Source organism: Eufriesea mexicana, unplaced genomic scaffold (assembly GCF_001483705.2).
Source record: "Eufriesea mexicana isolate 0111107269 unplaced genomic scaffold, ASM148370v2 scaffold100, whole genome shotgun sequence".
In the NCBI taxonomy this organism is placed as follows: Eukaryota; Metazoa; Arthropoda; class Insecta; order Hymenoptera; family Apidae; genus Eufriesea; species Eufriesea mexicana.
The window spans coordinates 2079884-2103579 of NW_016908280.1; the positions used below are offsets into that span (position 1 = coordinate 2079884).

The 23696-nt window shown below is 48.8% G+C and overlaps 2 protein-coding genes across 2 annotated transcripts; both read left to right on the top strand.

The window, feature by feature from the left end:
- Nucleotides 1-1378: 1378 nt before the first annotated feature.
- apd-3l (apidermin 3 like) lies at nucleotides 1379-5588 on the top strand. The gene is made up of 4 exons (XM_017910375.1): nucleotides 1379-1418; nucleotides 3724-4033; nucleotides 4124-4489; nucleotides 4609-5588. Exons 1-4 carry the CDS (start codon nucleotides 1407-1409, stop codon nucleotides 4761-4763), a joined length of 843 nt encoding a protein of 280 aa, XP_017765864.1. The 5' UTR covers nucleotides 1379-1406; the 3' UTR covers nucleotides 4764-5588.
- An 8585-nt stretch (nucleotides 5589-14173) lies between these two features.
- Nucleotides 14174-15216, top strand: LOC108554928 (cuticle protein 65). Its single transcript, XM_017910345.1, has 3 exons — nucleotides 14174-14185; nucleotides 14431-14770; nucleotides 14918-15216. The coding sequence occupies exons 1-3, from the start codon at nucleotides 14174-14176 to the stop codon at nucleotides 15214-15216; spliced, it is 651 nt and encodes a 216-aa protein (XP_017765834.1).
- Nucleotides 15217-23696: the final 8480 nt, after the last annotated feature.

Genomic DNA, 23696 nt, shown 5'->3' on the forward strand with positions numbered 1-23696 from the left:
AGCAAAGTCTGTCCAAAACGACCCATTGGCGTAATTCAGCGTCATCCAGCGCTTTGGAAGGCAACCCTCACGGGCTTGATCTCATTTCCAGGTTCCCTCATTATGCACCGTGGCAGCTGGAATTAGTAGGTTGAGGTAATAAGTAACAAGCGGCGGGCAATCTATTTAGAAAAGAATTCAGGTTTCTTAAGGCCATTCAACGACCCGTAATTCCAAGTCTTTAGAGCGTTTCGCGTCTGCCACTAACGCGCAACTCCTTCCCGATGCGAGGTCCCCGTTCTCGCGTAACGAGCGGGTCATAACCTGGACCAGGCGCGTCACCAAGGCATGCCTCACCGTCTCTTCTCCGCTCTCTCGTCGCTCCCGTCCGTAAAAACGGAGAAACTCCGGCGTCTAATAGGAGCCATCCACTGCCTCCGCCGAATAATCGTCCTCCAGAATTCCAGTTCGATCCTCGCGCGGCTAGTATCCCGCTTTTACTTCCAACGAGAGATCGTGAGAAATTGCACGCGTTTCAGGGCTAAATCCGTGCTCGCTTTTGCAATCGAAACTTCCTGCGACTATGTTAACGGCGGAATGCCTGCTAGCTTTCCAGAGCACGTTGCCAGGTGTTATGGATTCCAAAACCCCCGAGTCAGCGCGAAAAGATGAACGCCTGATCGATCTTTATTCTTTATAGTTGACAGGACATGTCTTTGGCAGGCAACTGCATCCCGGTGAAATTCTAGCGGATTTAGACGGCAAACTTGGTTCTCTGTGAACGGAAATCGTAAACCCCGAATGCAACGGGACCCCTGGGGAGATCTTGGAAGACGTCCTTCGCAAGGACGACGGCGCATCCTCGCGGATGCACCTGCGTGGGCAGCGAGGCGCGAGAAGAAGCGAGGACTGGAACGATCTCGTGGTAAATCGACGCTGCGATTTCGTGCAGCGTACGCGTCGTGCACCACGCCTGGACACGAGAGAGTTAGATATCGTAGGTGACCAGGTAACCCGGGTGGTGCCTGGTGTTGCACTTGGTGTGGCCTGCCGTGTGGATGCCGAGTGTGTAGGCCAAGATGGTGGGGCGGGTGGAGTAGGAGGCTGCTCTCTCGGCCGTTCGACATGGACGAAGCCGTGGAATACCCGCAAACAACCTACAACGGGCAACCTCTGTATCGGCGCGGCGAACGGGGGGACCCCCCTTTCGCCCCCAAAGCAGCTGGTGGGACTACCTCGGTCTATGCTGGCCGCTGGTACGACGTGGATTATAGTTTTTCTGGGGGGAGGGTGGTGGAGCGCCTTGCTTTCGAAAGGATGGTGATTGTGGAGCGTAGCCAGAGTAGAGTTAGGCGTATATAAGGCCCGCCGGCCCGGCCCAAGTCAGTCACTTATTGGACTACCAGCCCACCATACACACACCAAACATGAAGGCCTTTGTGAGTATCCACCACGGGGTTGGTGATTTCGTGGGGTGTTCGATCGATTATCCGAGAGTATTCGTTCGCGCTCCTCGTCGCGGTTCTCCTGGATCCGTTCTCGCCGATCCATCGTCGATCATTTGCTCGGGTTAAATCGTCGATTTTTCCATCACGATACACGTTCGCATCCGATGCCCGGTGCCTCGGTGCCGGTTCGATTGTGGTGATCTCGCGATCTATGATATCCTCGAGTTCCCAGTATATCTCGTGGCTTTTCCGAGTCGCGGCAAAGTTCGAACGGTCAATCTTGGGACACAGGAGCGCGCTCTCGCTCTTTACCCGGGACATTAGAGCTACGGCTCGAGTCGTTGGATCGTGAGCCGGGCTAAAGTCGCCGAAAGTCGGGTCTCGAAAGCTGCGAGCCAGACTCGATGGCACCGCGCTGGCCGGCGTTCAATGTCACGGCTCGAACGGTCTCGTCCTTTTTGCTCTCCGTGGTACCAGCCGAACGAACGCACGAATCGAGTTTGCCCTTCTTACGCGCTCCATTCATGCGGCAAGAAGTCTCGTTGCACGGTACACTGACCGCGGAACCGGTTGTAATAGTATCATCGTCATTCAGCGAGCAGCTGAACCCGCGACCGGTTCTATTCTCGGTGCATCTTCATTCACGAATACCGTTCGACGTCGATTTCCCTCTCGATTCGCCGCCTACTTTATTCATCCTCGCCGCGGACCTGAAAGCGAATTCGAATTAGCTCCACAGCATCCGTTCAGCCATCGCGTCGCGTCTGTTCGCGACCGAGTTAATTAACCGCGAGTTAAATTTGCCCGGATTAACGGGAACGTTGGCGATTTCGCAAATTCGTGGACGCGACGAGCCGAATGGACGTATGCAAAGCACTGTTCGTTTGGAAAGGACGCGATGGCGCGGGGCCGGCCGGGTTCGGTCGTTTTCCGATCGCTGGGTCGCGAGAACGGCTCGGTCGACCACGTCACACGGATCGGCTGGTTCCATGTAAACGGGATGTGAAAGTTTCGCCAAGTCGTTAGATATGCATAATAGCAGGGCAACGCGGTGCGCCGTTTAAGTGCAACACACTCGAGAGAGCGCTGGGCGTGACGCGCGACCAACGTTCCTTCTTCCGTCCAGCCACTCACGCGAACGCGTTCCCTTTTCATAACACCTAAACGGATCGGAGCTGGTTCGATCTCTTCCACCTTCGTTTCACCGATTTTCTCCTCGATCCTGTGCTCCGGTCCCCATCGATTCGCGGTACGACGCCCGGAGAACCGGTCGCTTCTAGTAACGGGCAGAAAAATGGCCGCGGGAATTGTCGCGATCGGTTCCCATTTAACGCGAAATCGTTTCCTCGCTCGGATTTTCTCGAAAAGGGAAAAAGGGGAAAGTCGGCCAGGGCGAATTCCGTTGCTCGTCGTTATCCGATTATGAATTCGGAATCGCGATATGAGTTGCGTTAGCGATTTATCGCGATTCGAGATTGCGTAAAACGGGATTCTTTTCTCCGTTCTTCTCTCCTTTTTCTCTTTACGAAATCGCGAGTAATCGACGGACGAGTAGCTCGGGCGGAATTTCTGCCCCTAATATGGCGATCAGGCATATGGTGCAAAAGGGCCGATCGATGGTGAACCGACGGTGGAAACACGCGAAGGTAGGGGTAGGTCTATGATACGATTGGCCACGAGATAGCGTAATCGGTTCGGTATCGCGAGTAATTGCGAAACGTTGCGGCATTTGGTTTCGAGCTGGCGTTTTCCTGCACGACGCCTCTCGGAATAGGTTAGCAGCCGACGCGGGACGTTGCGAAACTTCACGCTCGACTTCCATCCGGTGATCGTGGCGCGCGGACTTTGATATTAAACGAGGCAACAACCGGTCGCATCGTTGCTTTCACGCTTTAAAGGCGATCGCCAGGGGGACAACGTTTCCCCAGGTGGCTAGAATCGTTTCCCGATGCCGTGGAACGCCGTTCCGCGGCCAATCTACTCGCATGTAGCGAGTATCGAAAGTGAAAGCCGCGGTTATGTTACACGGGGCTCTGGCGGTAATCGGTGCCAAGTCAATGGGAGTCTGAATTCGCGGTGATAGTCGCTTCCGTAAACCGACGCAGGGATAGTTCGTCTTCGTTCGTTTTCGTTCCTTTTCGTCGCTGATTTCACTTCGCGATACCAGCGTGCCACGCGGCGTGCACCTTTCACGAAGCAACGGGGACACGTAACGCGCGGCGGACGCCGGGAATCGATGGAGCGAGGCGGTGGAAGCGATTACTTGACCGGAAACGACGACCCGCGTTGTCCGCAGGTTGTGTTCGCCTGTCTGGCAGTGGCGACGGCACGCGCCGGAATCGCACATGGACCTGGCATTGCTCTCGCTGGAGGTCATGGCGGCATTGGTCTTGGAGGCGTAGGTCTGGGAGGAGTCGGCCTGGGAGGAGTCGGTCTGGTAGGCGGAGGTGCTAGTCTCTCCGGTGGTCTTGCAGCGGGTGCTGGTAGCGCGAGATCCCTTCAAGAGGGAGCGTCCAGCTTGGGATCCTCTGCTCTCGGTGCCAGCTACGCCGCTGGATCCGCGGCGGCGGCTGGAGCTGCCGGTGTTCAACAAATCGTCTCCGGTGGTGCGTAAAATCTGCGGGATACTTCCGGAGGACTGATACTCTGGTGGAGGATTATGCGACGCTAGGGAACCCTTTTGTTCTGTCGCGCAGGCGTAATCGGAGGCAGGGCTGACATTGGACCCGCTGAAGGACCCAAGGCTAACGTTGGACCCCAGAGCGGACCATCCGACAGCGTTGGACCTCAAGAAGGTGCCAAGAACGTCGGTGGACCACGTACCGGCCCAGCTGGTCTCGTAGGACCCGCAACTGGTCCATTCACCTCCGTGGGTGCCTCTGCTGGTACCTCCACCCTCATTGGACCATCCCAGGGTGCCGCCAACTTGGTAGGACCATCTGTGGGAGTCGTATCCTTCTATGCTGGTAGCGGTAACATCAACGGTGACGACGGAAGCTCTGGCTCTGCTGCCGCTGCTGCGCCAGGCGCAGGTCTCGGTGGTCTCGGTCTCGGTGGTGCTGGTTTGTATCACGATCGAACGGTCGACGGTTGAAAAGCTAACAGGACGACGCAAATGAATAGACGCGTCGAACGGTTGGAACACAAGATTCTTACCCGCGGTTGGTTGGATGTTTTGCAGGTGCCATCGCTGTTGTCGGTGGTGGTGCCGGAATCGGTGCTGGTATCGGCGGACACGACGGTGGTGTTGCTGTGATCAACGGACCGTCTGGCGCCATCCACGCTGGACTCGGCTCTCACGGAGCTATCATCCCCGGGGCACTCGGCAAGTACTAGACGTTCTAAGGCCCCAGCGATCTCGGCTCGGCGACGGCGGCAAACCCACCACAGTCACTTACCGGTCTCAAACGATCCTCAAACGCGCTCAACGTCTTCTTCCCAAAGCTTCGTCCAACCTCGGAACATGGTTATAGCGCCGGCGTTAGTGGTGTAGTCGGTATATAGTCAGAATATTCTAATCACAAGTCCAGTCGGTATATATCGAGACACGGTGAAGCGCGAGTCGAAAGCCCGGCACACGCCCGGCACCTGCCATCGACGATCACGGGTTTAGATCTCGGCAAAGTGCACACCGTGGCCCCGGCCATTCGTGATCCGCGGCTCTCGTCTTCGTTCTCAACCCCGTTTCGTCGGCCACGCGACTCGTGCCCGATCATCAGACGCGGGGCACGGGTAAAATTTAGTCAATTTCTTCTTTCATCAAAACCGCGTACGCGACAGAGGAAGTCGGACGAAGCCGTGATTGCCAGCCACGGTTGCAACGGCACGCGACGTGGACATCTCGCTCGCGATCTACACGATGAGCCTGTATCGAACGATCGGCAACGCACCGAGCCGCGTCCATGTTTTCCATTGACAACCACCCGAACCCGCGCCAGAACCCACGAGAGTCAACGCGAGCACGTTGAACCCGGCTGCTCCGCCATGGACCCAGCAAGTGGACAAGCTTTGGCGCTTCGTCGTTGGACCAACTGGGTCTGTTCTGTTTTCTGAACACCCACCGTTGCTCCGGCAGTACTCTCTTTTTTTTCTCTCTTACGTCTTCCACCATCCGTAAGGCCGCCGCTCTTCACACATATTTACTACTCTGTCTTTTTTTTCTACCTCGATCGCGTCACGGTCTCACAAGTTGTTATACTCACTGCCGCACTCAAGCATACATATTATTATTACATTACTCGTCCATGCGCATATATGTTTTCTCTTTATATATATATACATGTATACATACTATTACTACTACTTCCTTCGCGTATATATATATATGAACACATTGCCACACGCGCGCACACACACTATTGCTATATGTGTACTCGTATATATACACACACTACACATATATTATATAATCGTGTTATATGTTAGTGAAAGAGAGAGACCGGTAGATTATGGTAGGTCAGCCCTTCCCGTGAGTGAATGAATGTAAATAGATGGCGCGCCGCTGCCGGCCCCCGACCCCGCCCGCCCTCGTCATACCCTTTCTTTGCGATCACGACTAGCACCCCACCACCACCATAGATAGATACCACATATTTATAGCGTTTATACATTTATACAATACTTTATATAAAATAAAGCATCAGTATTTAAAACTCACTCTTGATTATTTCGTTCGATCAACCCCTCCGCATCACCCTCTCGCTTCGTCGTTTCGTCCCTCGCTCAAACCTGCCTCCCTCTGTCCGATCAATTTACCTGCATACCCAACACAGCGATACAACGTGAATACAATATGCGAAAAATAGAAAAAAGAGTCGAGCAAAATTGCAAAATCGATTCGAAACAATACCGTCGAAAATTCCTAAAAACGATCCCTCCTTCAAACGCTGATTCGGTATTCGTTGTTACTATCGAAACTGTCCTTTCGTATCGACATTCTTGTCGTTGCTTATCCCTTTCCGCGGATAACAAATAACGACCAAATAACCGGCGTGGGGTCAGCAGACGCGTCCAGGTCGAGGGAAAACGCTGAAAACTCGCGGAAGAAAGGAACACGCTGAAAACTGTCAGCTGTCAACTGTCAAGAGACTGTCGTCGAATCAGGTAAGACGGTTAATAATTTTCCACCCAAATCGTTCGCAATTTCTATCGTTATCCCGGAGCAAAAGCTGATTTCTGTCTTCTCGAATCCTCACCGCGCTCGTGGAAACGCTTAAGGAAGCAGCCTCTAACGAAATCCTAAATTCCGGATCGACCGCCTGTTGCTGCACCGTTTACCGATCGTTCGACTCCGGCTTGCTAATGACAGATTTGTCAAGAGCCGTCTGCTCGTTAGAAAGTTCCACGAGCGAATCGAAATTGCCCGTTTACGCGTTAATGACGTCCCGTGGCATGTGTCACGCGAATGAAATTTTCGTCCGCGAATTCACCTCGCAGTTCGCATTTGCCGACAGCGAAACGACAGTCTATATAAGCTTGGCGAACTGTTGATCCGCTCGCTGATGGCGCTTAAATTGATTCGCATGGAGCAAACGACTTGGCCGGTGTCGTGATGCAAGGATACGACAGTGTCAACGGTGCATAATGCAAGTTTAATAACGCGCTGACAGCAGTGAATAATAGACCCGGTCCGAGTCTGCAATTTTATGAGGTTAATCTTCCTTTCGTGTCTTTAGTTTCGACGACGAGCTCAGTGCGCTGCTTCGCTGCCTTCTGAGACTCTTGCCCAACTAGCCGTCACGAAACTTGCGACTACTCGATTCTGTCAAGGGTACTCGATATTCGATGGAGCAACGGACGCGTAACGATGATTGCGTTCACGTCCGATCGAGTAACGATGATTTCGTTGTATATTCTAGCTTCCGAAATTTTTCTCGAATTCCTCGAGAATCGCCGGTGAAACGGGGTTCTTAATTTCGCGAAGGCGATCGAGTCGCGTGGACCTCGAACCCTGAGGACTTCCGCTGCCCGATGTACCGGAAGCTGAGCGGCGAACCTGGAGCCCAGTTACGCGGACGGCGGTAAGGTAATCCTGAGCCGATCGTCTTTCGAACGACGCGACACTTGGCAAACGGTAATTGGTTCATGGATGATTACAGAGGCAGAACTGGTCACCCGTTTCGCGAAGCGTGGACGGATCGTTAGATGACTGCGAGGACGAAACGCGCTTTGTAAAACGATACCCGGTCAGCTAGGATGCGAGGATTTCGAGGATGAAAAGGAAATCAACGTCGAAATCGATCTGGAACTCGTCGAGTCAACACGATGTTTGATTCAGATGCATCCTCTCTGTCGGGACGAACTTCGACATTGAAATTAATGAAAACTCGAGCACGCTCGCATTGACCACGCTCGCTATACGCTTTGGACTGCAAAGTTCTGTCAAAGGCTATTCGGACGGGGCGTTTAGGTGGACAACGACAGATGGCGAAGAAAGGTAGGTCAATTGCATGCTTCTCGTGTCACGAATCGAGGAGAATTCTTCGTGGATAGGAGTATAAGCTATCGGGCTCGATGGAGAATAAAAATAGGTCACTCGAGTACCACGAATGGCTGGAGAAACTTCTCTGGGCTAGAATTCGACCTACCGTATCCCTCTTTTCGTAGTCACGTCCCTTTGCACGGTCAATCGAGCTTCCGCATCTTCATCGTGGTTAGAATACACGCGGAGGATCAGGACTCCGTGGCAGATCGCCGTAGAAGCGGTTCACGTGGCTGAAAGCAGCCTAGAAATCCTCGTTTCGGGATCAAGGGTCGATCTAGATGAGGCAGGCATTGAATCTGATCGACCGGTGCTGACCCGTCATATTCGGCCAAGAGGTTCGGACTTTTCAGGTCGATTTGACCACAAATACGGCTTTAACAGCGGCTAAAAAGCCTTTAAATCTCTTCCAGGTTCGCGAGTGCTCGCAGATCCCGATGGAACAGGCTTCCAGTGGTCTGCAGCTGACCGTGAATAAAATAAAAGTCACTGGATGCGTGCTAGCCCGCGGAATCCTGTGGAATCTGCTTCGAGGACCGAGAAGCCGACCAACCGTGAGGCGATGAAGACAAAACGTTGGAAACTATCTCGTAACCTTTCTATTCGCTTCTTCCATTCTCTCCTCCTCTTTCTAGACGACAAAGTATCTTTTCATCGATGGCCCATAACTGTCCCGCACACGTGGACTCCACGTATATAACTTGCAAGAAAAGAACGAAGAGGAAGATAACATTTATCAGAAAGTTTTATATGTTCGAGTTACATCGAGAGGAACCGATCTGACAGACTGATCTGTTTGCGTGGAATCCACTCAAGTCCCAGTATCTACTAAATTCCAAGTCATTGCAATGTAATGACACGATTTTCATAAAAATAACGACAAGCTGAATCGTTCCGTTTAATTTACAACTCTGTCGTAACTAAATTTTCGACTTACGACATGTTCGAAGCACGAAATTATCTATATTCTGCCAAAGAGTATCAACTGCAAAGTTCAATGCCTCGGGTGAATCCATTGAAACAAGACTTCAATAGAAAACTAATAAAATAAGCTGCAGAATTGGATCAAAGAGCCTATTGACAGCGAGTTGACAAACGGAAGACATGTCTCCGTTGCTTCTTCTTCAGTGAAACCGGAAGCACGCGAACTTCCTATTCGGATCGTCCCTCACAGGTGAAACATTCGGATAGGCTGTGAGCTGCTGCTGCTCAGCAGATTTCTGACAAGCCATTTTACCGCGATTCATCGCGCTCGATAATGAATCTCTGTCAGCTCTGGCACTTTCCACGCGGAAGCGACGCGATGTTTGCGTTAAACTGCATGAAGCGAGCATTCACGCGGGCCTATGCGACTCTGGAGTTAGACATCTCGTCGGTCCGCGCAGTTTGCCGAGGAACGAATGCTGATACAAATCGGGAATATCATTAACGAAAGACCGGCAAAGCCTGCTCCTTCGCGAGGTGGAAAGAATGGAGGAGAGAAAATGACGAAGACAAAGAACGAAACGAAGAAACGCTTGGTCCGCTGAAGTATTTATTAAAACGATACAATGGCGCAATGGGTATAAAGTGAGGACCGTGGAATGGAGTCGATAAGGCGACCGTTTTATCTTCCTCTAGACGGGACGTCAAGATTACGACTGCAGGGACGTGCATTCTGAATGCTCCTTGCGCTCGGACTTTTCATTAAGCCGAGATGCCCCGTTTAGCGAATCGGCCATTAAGAATCTTTAGGGCGGAGAGATAAGGCTGGAATCATATTTCAAGGCTGAATCAGATCAACGGGTGCTATGGCGAAATCCCTAAATCCAAAAGCAACGTGTAAACGTGCATTTCAGGCGCACCCAGATGGAATCAAATGGACCTAGTATAGTTGTCTAGGGCTCTGAATCCGCATGCGTATGTGGATCAGTGGGTCACACCGTATATAGGCAGGTATATCAACCCTCAGCTGATTGTAGACTCCTGACAAGGGTTGACAAACGAAGTAATTGATACCATTCGCTTTTCGACGGTGAACTAGGCTAAAGAGATGAGATGGATCGACTCTGCCAATTTTATGAATTGTTTTTCCTGACTATTTTATGTCATTTTATGTCACGAAGATTGGTAACTGTCCCAAAATTAACGGGATGCTGTTGGAGATCGAAACGACCAAACATCGTTGTCCAGGATTGTATAATTCGCACGCGTATGTCGATCAATGAGTCATATCGCACATACGCAGGTTAATCAACCCTTAAGCCGGAGTAGACCTCTGACAGGGGTTGACAGGCGAAATAATTGGTAGCGTTGTCTTCTGAACGGTGCATTAGGCTGAAGAGTTGACATGGATCGCCTCTGTCAATTTGAGGAATTGTTTTCTTGAATATTTTATGAAGATCGACAACTGTCCTGAAGCTAGTAGGAAGCTCTTGGAGATCAGAACGACCTAATATCGTTGTCCAAAATTATATAGTCCATATGCATATGTCAACAGAGGGCCATATCGTATATACGCAGGTAAATCAACCCTCAGCCGATTGTAGACTCCTGAGAGGGGTTTACAGGTGAATAATTGGCATCGTTTTCTTTTAAACGATGCATTAGGCTGAAGAGACGACAAGAATCGACTCTGTCAATTTGTGGAACTGCTTCTCTCGACCATTCTATGCCATTTTATGTCACGAAGATCGGTAACTGTCCCGAAATTAGCGGGAAGCTGTTCGACATGAAAACGACAAATATCGTTGCCCAGAGTCGTATAACTCGCATGCGTTTCTCGACCACTAGCTCATACCACATGCACACAGGTAGATGAACCATTAGCCAGCACTTGCCAGTGGTTGACAGGCAAAGTAATTAGCACAGTTGCCTTCTAAACGGTGCAGCAGACTAAAGAGAGGACACAGACTAATTCAGTCCATTCGAGGTATTTTTCTCCTCGAACATTTTATGACACGAAGATTGGTAACTGTCACGAGTTTAGCGGGAAGCTGTTGGGGATCAGAACGACCGAATATCGTGTCCCAGGGCTGTGTAACCCGTATGCGTATCTCGACTAGCACATATTACACACGCATAGGTAGATGGGCCATTAGCTAGCTCTCACCACAGGGTTGACAGACGGAATAACTAAGAACATCGCGTTTTAGTGGGTACATCTAGCTAGGGTATAGATGATCACTCGACTTTGTCGAATTTAAGGAATTTCATTCTTCGATATTTTATATCGTTTACTACTGACTTGGCAGAAGACTTGGCATTAGCATATAAGCATATAAGTATAGTATATACAGAAGAATAATTCACTCTGAACCTAACGAACTTCATTCTCGGATTTTTCGCGTCACTGGCACGAATATCTGTCACCGATGCAGCGAGAGGTGGCTCGGGATCGAAACGGGCAGAGAGAAGGTAGGCAAGAGGTCGGCAAACGTGCAGTTTGGTCGTTGAAAAATCGTTAGATCATGGAGAACGGTTTCGTAATTCCCGCCAACAGAAGAGAAACGAAGACGCTGATGCAGCGGATCGTCGAGCACGATCAGGCGTGGTCCTTTCACTCTCGGGGGTGTGCGATTCCTACACGAGTTCCCAGAAGAATCTGCTTACGAGGCTGCCGAGCCCGGGTTTTGCGGCCAAGGTCATTTCGTCATTGAGCCTTTGATGAGACTCTGACAGCCTCATCGAGCGAGACCACGGTTTCCACGTTGCTTCTTACGTGCACCTACCTCGAGTGCCTGTCATTCGATTGCACTCGAGATCGAACTCGAAAAGCAGCTTCTTCTGGTTGCACCGATTAATGCTCGAGATGCTGCAGCTTTCGCTTCACCCTCTGCTTTAATTTCTATCCGTGATAATCACCGCTCTCCGAGCCTAGACCGAACGAAAGGCTAGTTAGTGTCAACAGGCCAGAGTCGCAGAGTCGGAGAGAAATAAAGCGAGTAACGTTATCGTCTCTGTCCCTGATCTTTAGCTTTATATGGCACGATTGATTGGCAAGGTGGGTCGGTGCGAGCCTAAATTGGAAACCGTTCGGACACGTACCCAGTCGAAGCGGAACGACGCGAGGATCAGCCGCTGGTAAGCTGCTCTGCTCTCATAAGAATCCCGATGCATTGCGTCCGCGCCGTGGCGCAGACAATGATTGCAAATGTCAGTCTCACCATTAGCATTGATCACGTTCAATCTCGGCCGTTCCTCCTCCATCGTTTCGCGCGGCTGCAAATTTCAAGAGCCCCGCCGCGATGGAGATCGTCCCGTGGCCAGACGTCGGAATCGATTCGAAGCTGCTGCCTGTCGCTCCTATCGATCCCGTCCCACCTTGGTATTTTCGCGTTCACCCTGGTACCTTCGCGGCGACCACGAAAAATAAATGGCGAAACCGTACGATCCCAGCGAGCACCCGTGAGATCCTCTTGGCAGAAAATAGAGCAGTCGCGGCTGCACGAGTGCACCGAAAGGTGCATTCGGTTTAACGAACTGGGCAAACAATTAAACCATAGAGTTTCCGATCAGGGTGCTGGAAAATCGTTCGATAAAATCAGCTGCGACGACCGTGGATATCGAATAAAGCGACACCGGTTTGCATCGGCGTCGCGCATTCTTCCAATAATTTAGACAGTGAGACGAGCAGAGAGATAGAGAGCGGTTCACACGGTTCTCCGCGGAAACCTCGAGGATAATGGAAGGCTGTAATGGAAGATTCGAGCGTGAAGCGTGCGATCGTTGTGTGGCCACACACAGGCACCGCGGTTTGCGGGTACTCGAGCGTGGTCCAATTCGAGAGGAACAAAACCGTGTATCGATCGGGGCGCGATAATTGGAGCAACGAAGATCGCATCTTTTTCCGCGACCACGAGGCATAAAGGTCACGTTCGACTCGACACGCTCACGCTCGCAGCTTCAGTCTGCAGGCAGTACGTGGAGATGAAAACCGTATTAATCCCTGAGAACGTGAACCCATAATGCTACAGCCCGACTTGTTGCCGCGAAGAGATCGGTTGCTTCACGAGGATGACGCGATTAACCGCCCACGGTTTTTCGACCAGAGGCACGCGAGGTTACGAACGATCGAAATTATCCTGGCATCTCGTGGTTGAAAAGGGGATAAATTAACGGAAGATATTCGAAGAATTCGAAGAGGCGATCGTAAGACACGCGCTTTCGCAAGACTCTTCCCTAATTCGCGGTGCGAGCCAGTGGCACGAAGGAAAGGCTAGATCGAAGGACTTAATTTAACGCTAAAGAGTGGATAATTACGAGCAAGCGAGGTGGGCACGCTTGAAACATTCAGGCCAATTATACCGTAGGTCGAAGATCACGCCTGCTCGCCAACGGTTACCTGTTATTCGTCCCCCTTTATCGCCGGAGAAATCGCAAATTACGCTAATCACAGCGCTTTCGCTAATCGATTCCTTTGTTCCTTACGCCCGTCGATATCAACCGTGGCCATTTATCTTTCCCGGGGAAGACACACTTTCCTTCTCTCGTATGAACTTCGTCCACGTACCACTTTCCTTCCCTCGTTTCTTCCATTCTTTCCCAAGAACTTCGCTCCTTTCGCGCTGTTTAATGGACCGAGTGTTTTACCAGTCGAACAAGTCGCGGAGAAGTTGCGAACCGCCGAACGATCCGAGATTGCCGAAGACGAAAGGTTCTCACGAATGGCCGCACGAAACGCCCGATCCCATTACGGCGCGCAACCAAACGATCCAACTTTGCCCGTCGGCACAAAGGGGACCCAGGGCGAATACCGAAAGTTCCTTTTCACGAAAGACGGTCCCTCTAGTTACCGAGTTCCGGCCCGTAAAAAGAGCTCGTGACGCGAACACGATAAATCTATCCCCGCCGACGCGTTAACCGCGAAGCTGCCCGTTTCGTCGTCAACCGATCCGTGCACCGATCCACACACGATCGATCGATCTTCGTTCGCTCGGTATTCCGCACCGGCGACGATACGGGTAGTCCGGATTAAGCGGTAAAGCGAAACAGAGGAGGCGAGGAAAAATGGAAGGGACGAAGAAACAGCGAGAAAAACTGTGCCGGTTTTGCTTCCCCGTTGGAACCGATCGTTTCGCAACGGATCGTCGTTGAAGGTCAGACGAGGCACCCGCGTCTCTGGGGTGGGTGTGCCGGATGCTGACCTTCTTGCACAATGGCTGAAGCTGCACCATCAGCGGATATGATTTGAAGGGATCAACCGGGGGCGCGGTCGGGATCCTAGAGTATATAAAGTCCGACCGAGTCGTCGGTGGGCACACTCCGCAATCGGTCGGTCGGCAAGATGAAGGCCTTTGTAAGTATTCCGCGATCCACGGTACACCATGCGATATACTAACACGTGACGCTGTATTCCTGGATTCACCGAAATCGCTTGTCACTTGTCTTTCGATTCGATAACCTAACCTTAATGAACCTATAACCCGATAGCTCTAGACTCTGTCAATGCAGCTCGACACTTCTGATTTGGCGCCAATTTTAATATCCCTTATCGATTCGCGTATTTGGAATTTTTATTTGTACTTACTTTGAAATTTTCAGTTGATTCTGGTAGCCCTGTTCGCCTCCGCCTCAGCTGCCCCGCGTCTCCGTCGAGAAGCTATTTGGGGTGGGTACCACGGAGGCCCGTATGGAGGTCACCTCGGATACGCGCATGGAGTAGCAGTCGCTGGTCCTGCTCTGGGGCCGACCAGTGTCGCTGGACCCCATCTCGGGGCGACCATGGTCGCTGCTCCGTCCATAGGACCAGCTAGACTCTCTGGGTCTGTTGCTGGGCCGGTCCACGTTTCCGGCGCTGTGGCTGGTTCCGCGCTCGTCACTGCCTCGGTTGCTGGGCCCGCTCACGTCGAGGGCTACGGTGGTCCCTATGACGGAGGAGTCGGTGAGTGATAGTGTCAACGCTGAATTTTTCAATTGGCTTTCGTAATTTCGAATTTATTTCAACTTAACTTTGACTTAACTTGTCTTCTTAAAACATCGCGAATTATACGTTTACCTTTTCTTTACGAACAAAAATTCGATATGCTAGGTGTCGCAGGACCGTCGTACAGTTACGCAGGGCCATCGTACAGTTACGCAGGATACCCAGGATACACGGGATACGCTGGAGCTGGCAGCCACGGCGTAGTGATAGCGGGACCAGCGGCTCATGGAGCGGTCCTCGCGGGACCAGCGACTCACGGCGCCGTCCTTTCCGGTCCCCATTCAGGAAGCGCGGCAGTGTCCGGTCCCAACGCTGGTTCCGTGGTGATAGCCGGTCCCTCCGGCAAAATCACCGCGCACGGCACCGGTTTCGGTGGAATCCACACCGGCCACGGTCATTGGTAACGGAGAGCTGTTGGCAGAGGAGAAACTTTTGGGAACCTGTCGATCGCATCCACGATAGTGAACTGTCAGTGAGGGTATCGGAATACCGTGGTACCCAACGTCGAATGATCGTTAGATTCATCTCGCGGCGATCCCCGTTAACGAAACATTCGATACTATGGTTTTGTAACGATATTGTAACACGAATATGAACTTTTTTTACACGGTTGGTACATCCTTTTTTAATAGACAATAAATAGCCTGTAACGTAGATCTCCGTCGACTATTCGCCATCTATGGTGCAACTTTAACTCCGATCTCTCGCGATAATACGCGACTCCATCGCGCGCGTTTAATCACGCTGTTAACTGCTGAAATTCCCGCACGCGACGCTCTGATCGAATTATACCGTCACGGGCGCAGACCTTTAGATCGCAATTAAATTCGTTATACCTTCCACTCTAACGAGCTGTAAAATATTATTCGATTACTCGGCTGTCCCAATTTTATCCGTGCCAGAAAGACACTCGACGGTGCAAATTCCGAACCGATTGTCGCCAATATCGCTTCGATATCCCTGTTTCCAGCATCTCCGAGTCGGCGTAATGGCGAGCGTTCTGCTTCGTTTCGAAGCGGATCGCGAGAGCGTTTCGTGCGATCGACCCTCGATCCTTATCGATCCCGTGGTTCGAACCGTTCCACCTTGTTTCACCGTGATAATTCGCGGATAAGTCGAACGCGGACTACCAGGGGCGTGAATTAAGGGTAGCGAGGAAAAAGGTAGCGCAGGAAACCGGAATCTCTGACACGGATCTGGACACGCCGGAACGATATACCGGTACACGTGGCAAAGGCTAAGGTCGCTAGACGCGCGACTCGCGACACGGTTCGACGATCTCCGAACAAACGCGACGATTGGCTGAACTCGACGACATCGTTGGAGGAAAGGATCGATTGGCGGATCGATCGCGGAGCACAGGTGTGCGGGCGCGGTCCATTTGAATAACGCCGAACTAACGAACCACGAGCGCATAATTCACCGAAGGTCGTACACGAGATCCGCGTTATCTCTCCAGTCGTTCCCCGGCACGGGTGCTATCGCGGAATCTATACACGACAATTACCGTGCGTTCTTTCCGCTTTTTTCGCTTTTTAAGGTCGACCTGATCCTCGCCGCAGATCGCGGCCATACTTTTCGCCCATAAGCCGTTCCGCTCGGTTTTTACGCTCGAACAATGGTCATTTAAACGATTTATTTCGAGCTACCGGTTCTGCGGGACTCGATCTACAGTCGATTACGTTCCGCGAATGATCGTTTAACGCGCTGACTGCCAATGTGGTCATCGGTGACCTGCGCTTGGCTCCTCGGCAGGGCAATGGTGGTCATGGACGTCCGGCGATACTAATTTTTTAAATTTATATTTGCTTCGTTTTAATCAATTTTCCAGTATTCGAAAATCGTAAATAAGTGGGGAACTTTGAACAGAATATATTAATAATGTGCACCAGTTTTTCTATTACAATATTGTTTGATAATTCATCAATATATTATAATAATCACGGAAAATTTATCGTGGCCCCCTGAGCGTATCGTATAAAGAGTACAAAGAGTAACACATAGAGTAATAGAGTAACACTTTGACTGTCATGGTGGTCATTGGTGACCCGTGCTTGTCTCCTCAGTAGAACTACGGTGGTCACCAGCATCCGATACTAATTTTTTAAATTTATATTTCTTTCATTCTACCCAATTTCCGAATATTGTCGAATACTTGAAGACCGTAAGTAAGTGGGGAACTTCGAATAGAAGACATTAATAACCTGCACCATATTTCCTTTTGCCATATTATTTAATAATTCATCGTTACATTCTAAGAATAATGGAAATTTTGTCGTGGCCCCCGTACAAAGAGTGCGTGACAGTAAAGGTATTAAAATCTCCACCGAATAAAGCGATAAATCGGCGAATTAGAGGAACGAGGATTGGAAATAAAATCATCGAAACGACCATCAAAAGTCAAACGCTGAGAAGCTTGATAAAGGTTTGAAACAATGATTACAAGGAAGACACGATGTGAAGACACGATGGCAGTCAGGACGATTTATCACGAGATTCGCGAACAATCGTGAGAACTACCTCGATTTAACCACATGAGCCTGCATCTTCTGCTGGTGCGAGAAGATTTATTATCCGAATCGCGGGCAGCCATTCCGCGATAGCGACGAGACCGATATCGGGGTGCGGGCTCGAGGAACTCGGGGGTTCCGTCTATATGGGAAAATCGTGGCACCACTTTGGCGGATCAGCCGGATCGTTTCGTCATCGACGAAAGTGCATCGAACTCTGCGCGAATTCCTAGAGGTCGCTCGATCGCGATTCGATCGACCGATCCACTTGGCGGGAGAGCAGGACGGGGGTCGGGGTTTTAAAATATGTTTGAAAAGGGCTCTGAAAACGCGTGTGAAAAGCAACGTTGCGTAATTTTACGATATTCGACCGGTTCGTTTGTCAGGGGGAAAATATAAAATATTAGGTTGGCAACTAAGTGATTGTGGATTTTAAATAAGAAGGAAAATACAAAATATTTTGGTGAATCTCAGATTTCGATGTCGTCTGGGCTGGTTTTGCATCACCCACGATCTTTTCCTGTTAACATTGTTACGAACTATCCACTTTTCGTCGTCAGATATCAGTCGTTTCAGAAATGGATCAATTTCGTTGCGTTTCAGAAACGAATCGCAGATGCTAATGCGTTGCGTTAAATGAATTTCCTTAAGCTGACGAGGGATCCATAAATCGAGTTTCTTGACATAGCCAAGCCGTTTTAATTTCATTCGAATGCATGCATGCGATACATTGAGCATAATGGCTTTGATATGGGTCTCATCAACTTTAACTGGACGGCCAGATTGTTGCGCATTTTTCAGTGAAAAATCGCCAGAATGAAATTTGGTAAACCAATTTTGACACTGTCTTTCTTTCAAGGCTTCATTCCCATATACGGTATATAACTTCTTGCGTGCTTGCGATGCGTTCTTGCCTTTTTGGAAGTTAAACAGTTAAATATGTCCGAAATTCGCGTTTTGTTCTTCCGTCTTTTAATTGGGATAAAAACGAAACTAAATAACTAATCGATACAATTTTTCCACTAAATTAAAGGCGGAAGTCCAAACAACAAGGAAAGAATATAAGTTAGGTGCCTTGAACACGTGGACAAAATAAAAGAATATGCTAAAGCCATCTAATGACAAAATCCGAAATCGCTTAGTTGCCAACCCAATAAAAGGGAAAAGAAGCTTCCGCATTTGTATTTCACGAGTTCGTAACTCTCTCGTTCTTGGGAAAAATTAGGTAGCGAAAGTATGGTTCCCCGTGGTCGCAAAGAGAGAGAGAAAAAGAGAGATCGTACGTGAATTACTTTTTCCAAGAATCATTGTTTTATTTCCTTTGATAACCAGTGCTGGTACATCGAACAAGGGAGCGCAAGGATGTACGAGTTGAAGACGGTATAACTCTGACTTTCTCATCGTTCTGGTTCAAGCATGAACTTTTATCAAACGTGAAATCGACGCTTTCAACGCGAGTCATATTTTCTTTTTTCCTTTTTTTTTTTCATTTTCCGCGCGGTTTCGCGTTGCTTTTGATTGCACAGAGCTCGGGTAGTTTATTGCAATTTCGCTGTTTGCGCAATGCTAGCGTGGAATTAAGGGAAAACGAGCGATGCGCTGTAATTTAAACCTCGATAGGAACAACAAGTTATTCATTGCCCTTACACTTCGTGCTAAAATCGTAAATGCGGAATTACGAATGGGAGAAATATGGCTGAAAACGCTGCCGGCTTTACGGCCCTAATTATACCAGAATCTATTTGGCAGCCCACGCGTTGCATTTTCTGACATTTAGAATCATCGTAAAATTCTCTCTCGGATAAAAAGAGCTCCTTACAATGGCGGCCGGTGTGGCAACGTCGGATATAAAGATTATAGACTGACCCGGAGATATCGTAAAACGAGATATGAAATTTTGCCATTAAATTCGCTTCCAACTGAGGATAATACGGTAACGAATCTCGAAATCTCCGATTCCCCGTGTTTCGTCTCATGGAAACGCACCCTTACCCGCGCCCCTGATGCTATACTATCGGACTCTCAAAGACTGTGCTACCAAAGGACGCTCCGGGACGTAGCTACACCTCGTGTTCCCGATTTATGAGATTTCCCAGTCAGGTTTGCTTCGACGGGCACGGTAGATTGCGATAAATCAACGAGACTGCTTTAAACAAGAATTACAAGCTAGAGACAGGATGGTCGGCTACCGTGTGGACATTCCAGCAGGTCTCGGTCGGGCATAAAGCAGGGGGGTCGGATTGTTTCCGCGAAGCCCGCGCCGTTACGGACAGGAAGGACAGAAGGTGTGGCCGATAACGAGGTAGATACGGTTGTGGCTGGTTCGTTAATGCCTCGTGAGTTGCCGGAGATCGAGGAACGCCGATCGATGGATCCTTCGACGCGCTGCACAGCTCGTACGCCCTCGGCGATGCACTCGATGGCCTGGGAATACAAAAATCATGGGAATCACTACGCTCGGGACAGTTCGTTAAGCTCTTACCGTCGTCGGAGCGTTCCGCATGGACGACACGTCGCACGGATATGGATCGGACGTGATCCGTGGATATTTAAACACCGACTCGAGACGCGGCCTCGCGATCGTTCGCCGGGCGAAAAATAAGTCGTTATTTCTCAGCGCGGCAAACGGGATATTTATATGCTACGTAACGGCGTGTTCCCGGCTCGGAAAATCGGTCCAGGAACGAGGGGATAAATCTCGAGAGTGCGCGCCGTTGCGCGCCCTCCTTCGCGAGAGAGATCGTTATTCACGTCGCGATCCGCCGCGCCACCGCGGAAATTGAGAAACGCCGCCGTTTTGTACGCGTCACGTGGACTGATTCCATCGTCTCGAAATCGAGAGTACGAGCCGTGGCCCACCTCGATGTCCCCGGCAACTCGTCGCGGAGATCGGTAAGCGTGCAGTCGCTGGTTCTTACCTGAGCTAGCGAGTCGGTCGAGTCACCGAGTGATACCGTCGATGACGATTCCTGGGATCTCGGGTGCGCGAGAAGCTCGTCCCTGGGGAAATGATCGCAGACTCCATCGATGACGCCCTCGACGTTGCTCGACCTCCCTATCTCCTAGTCAGGTCGACAGTCATGAAATGTCCCCTCATAGACGACGGAGGCCACCGAGATTCCGAGCAGCGACTTTCCATCAGCCATCACGGAGGAACATTGCCGTGCAAACTGATGCTAAGTGAGCTTTTATAGGCGACACACGGGACACGTGGGTCGGTGAACTTATCGGGGGTAAAGGCGGGGCTGCTGGCCGCGGACTGCTAGACCGTGACGGGGTGAAAAAGCTCGATTGATCGTGCAAAAAGGTGTAAATAACGTGACGCAATATTGGATCGAATTGGTGACACCGCGCCTAGAAGAACGAGAAAAATGGCCTTTGCGTTGGATGCGCGTAAAGATCGAGTCGAGATAACGATTCTAACCTATCGATTATCGCTTTTCTCTAGGTGTTCGAAGTCCTCTCGGGACTCGGAAATTTTTCTCACCTTTCCATATAAATTCTTTCAACTTTTTCTCTATATATACTGTTGTATCGCGTAATGTAGCGTAATATTGACCGGAAAGTCAAGATTTCCTAACAACGTTAAAATTAAAATATTTCCTAAATTAATGATTTTTTAATATAAATGATAATAATAATAGTAATACTTTATTAAGGAACAAAAATCCTTTGGTATGCTATAAAAATAATTAAAATATTAAAATAAAATGTACAGTAATAACGTAGTAGTGTAGTAGTGCAGAAAGTAATGGAATAAGAAATAATTAAAGAAAAGGAGAAAAAGATAAAAGAAAAACTTGATAAATAAATGGTTGAGGTCTAGTTGACTTTTGAAATAGATACGTTAAAAGAGCATAACGATATATTAAGAAAGTCAATGTTTTCACGGTGTATATTCGCTGTTGAAAATAATCTGTTTACGCAGTTTCTGTCACCTATCAGCGATAGGGTGTTTCGCAAGTACACATAGTTTAAAGAGCTCCAAAATTGCCGGACACCCGATAAGATTATTAATAACTTTAAAAACTGGAATAACATCCGCTGATGTTCTTCTTCCTTCTAAGGTAGGCAACCCTATACGTTCGAGGATGTAGTCGTAATTATGGCATGTCATAGATCCCAGACAATGGAGTTGAGGTAATTATTTATTGTTATAACTATTATAAATAGTTTAATACCTTTTTGTAACGAATACGAAGGAGCATCAGTTGATGTAATAAAATATATACGATGCCATTTAAAAAAATATTAATGACCTTCATATGTCCTTTACACGTCCATTTACAAAAAATCTAGTACCATCGGAATATGCCTTTCTCAAAACCATCAACTTTTATTGTAAAGCATATGAAGGAGCATCAGTTGATGTAATAAAATTTATGTCTCTATTTAAAAAAATATTAATGACCTTCATATGTCCTTTAATCATCCATCTGCAAGAGAACTAGTTCCATCGGAATATGCCTTTTTCAAAACCATCAAACCTCTTTTGTAAAGAATATAAAGAAGCATCAGCTGATGTATTAAAAAATATACGATGCGATTTAGAAAAATATTAATGACCTTCATATGTCCTTTACACGTCCATTTACAAAAAATCTGGTACCATCGAAATATGCCTTTCTCAAAACCATCAACTTTTATTGTAAAGCATATGAAGGAGCATCAGTTGATGTAATAAAATTTATGTCTCTATTTAAAAAAATATTAATGACCTTCATATGTCCTTTAATCATCCATCTGCAAGAGAACTAGTTCCATCGGAATATGCCTTTTTCAAAACCATCAAACCTCTTTTGTAAAGAATATAAAGAAGCATCAGCTGATGTATTAAAAAATATACGATGCGATTTAGAAAAATATTAATGACCTTCATATGTCCTTTACACGTCCATTTATAAAAAATCTAGTACCATCGAAATATGCCTTTCTCAAAACCATCAACCTCCTTTGTAAAGAATATGAAGAAGCATCAACTGATGTATTAAAAAATATACGATGCGATTTAAAAAAATATTAATGACCTTCATATGTCCTTTACACGTCCATTTGCAAGAAAACTAGTTCCATCGGAATATGCCTTTCTCAAAACCATCAACCTCTTTTGTAAAGAATATGAAGAAGCATCAGCTGATGTATTAAAAAATATACGATGCGATTTAAAAAAATATTAATGACCTTCATATGTCCTTTACACGTCCATCTGCAAGAAAACTAGTTCCATCGGAATATGCATTTTTCAAAACCATCAACCTCTTTTGTAAGGAATATGAAGGTGGATCAGCTGATGTAATAAAATTTGCATGTCTCTGTTTAAAAAAATATTAATGACCTTCATATGTCCTTTAATCATCCATCTGCAAGAAAACTAGTTCCATCGGAATACGCCTTTCTCAAAATCATTCAACCTCGTAATAATGACGTACATCTAAATGGCAATATGTGGCGAACCACCCTGTATACGCGTATGTCGTTTACGAAGAGATAATGAAATCGGACAAGATGGAGAGCAATATGGTCGGTATTGACAAACACCGGCCGCGCAACGATCGACGAGATCACGTGGCATTTCCACCGGATTGATAATCCTCTTCCGTTCCCATTTCTGGCTTTGTAATGGTAAACCAGTTACACGTAGCCGACTATACGCATTATTTCCGGTGGCAGAAGCGGACACGGACAGGACCTACCGTGACACATCTGTCAGTGTCCCGCTGTTTTTCGCGACTCCATCCGCGACTGTGAAAATGGCCGCGTTCAAAAATCGCCCCTGTCCGTAAATCAAATACACTGTCGTTCTTGATCCGACGTACCTTTATGCACCTGTCGCTCCAAGAAATATGTTCCCGTTCCCGATTCCCTCGGTAAACGATCGACCATCGCGCGATCTTCGTTGTCCGACGTTAACTACCTCGATCTTTGATTTCAATTTGAACCGGGCCGCTGAAATATTTGATCGGGAAATGGCGGGACCAGCGACTCCATGTCTGGCGATATTAATTGACCGATCCACGTCGGCCGAGGGGAACAAAAAGTTATCGAATCCGGCTGCAAAACCGAGCTCCGAATGAAACTCGTTTCCAAGTCCAGCGCAGGAAGTTCCTCGAGCATCCTCTCGACCGAGAAAAAAAGCGAGGTGCTTTTTAAGCTCCGGCAGAGCGTCCGAGGAGAGAGAGAGAGAGAGAGAGAGAGAGAGACTCTCCGTGCTTGCCCGGTTCTGGCAAACGAGGCGTACCATTAAAGCCGCCCCTCGAAGGACTTGGCCAACATCGGGGAACAATTATACGAACAATCGCGTCGCCGGTCACCTTTGCCACCTTCGAAAGTCTACGCCCAACAATGTTATTCCGAACGATCCGTGGCACGACGCT

Coding starts and splice junctions, on each gene's coding strand:
- apd-3l (XM_017910375.1), top strand. Junction 4,034..4,123: donor TCAACAAATCGTCTCCGGTG/GTGCGTAAAATC, acceptor TCTGTCGCGCAG/GCGTAATCGGAGGCAGGGCT. Junction 4,490..4,608: donor TCTCGGTCTCGGTGGTGCTG/GTTTGTATCACG, acceptor GATGTTTTGCAG/GTGCCATCGCTGTTGTCGGT.
- LOC108554928 (XM_017910345.1), top strand. Junction 14,771..14,917: donor TCCCTATGACGGAGGAGTCG/GTGAGTGATAGT, acceptor TCGATATGCTAG/GTGTCGCAGGACCGTCGTAC.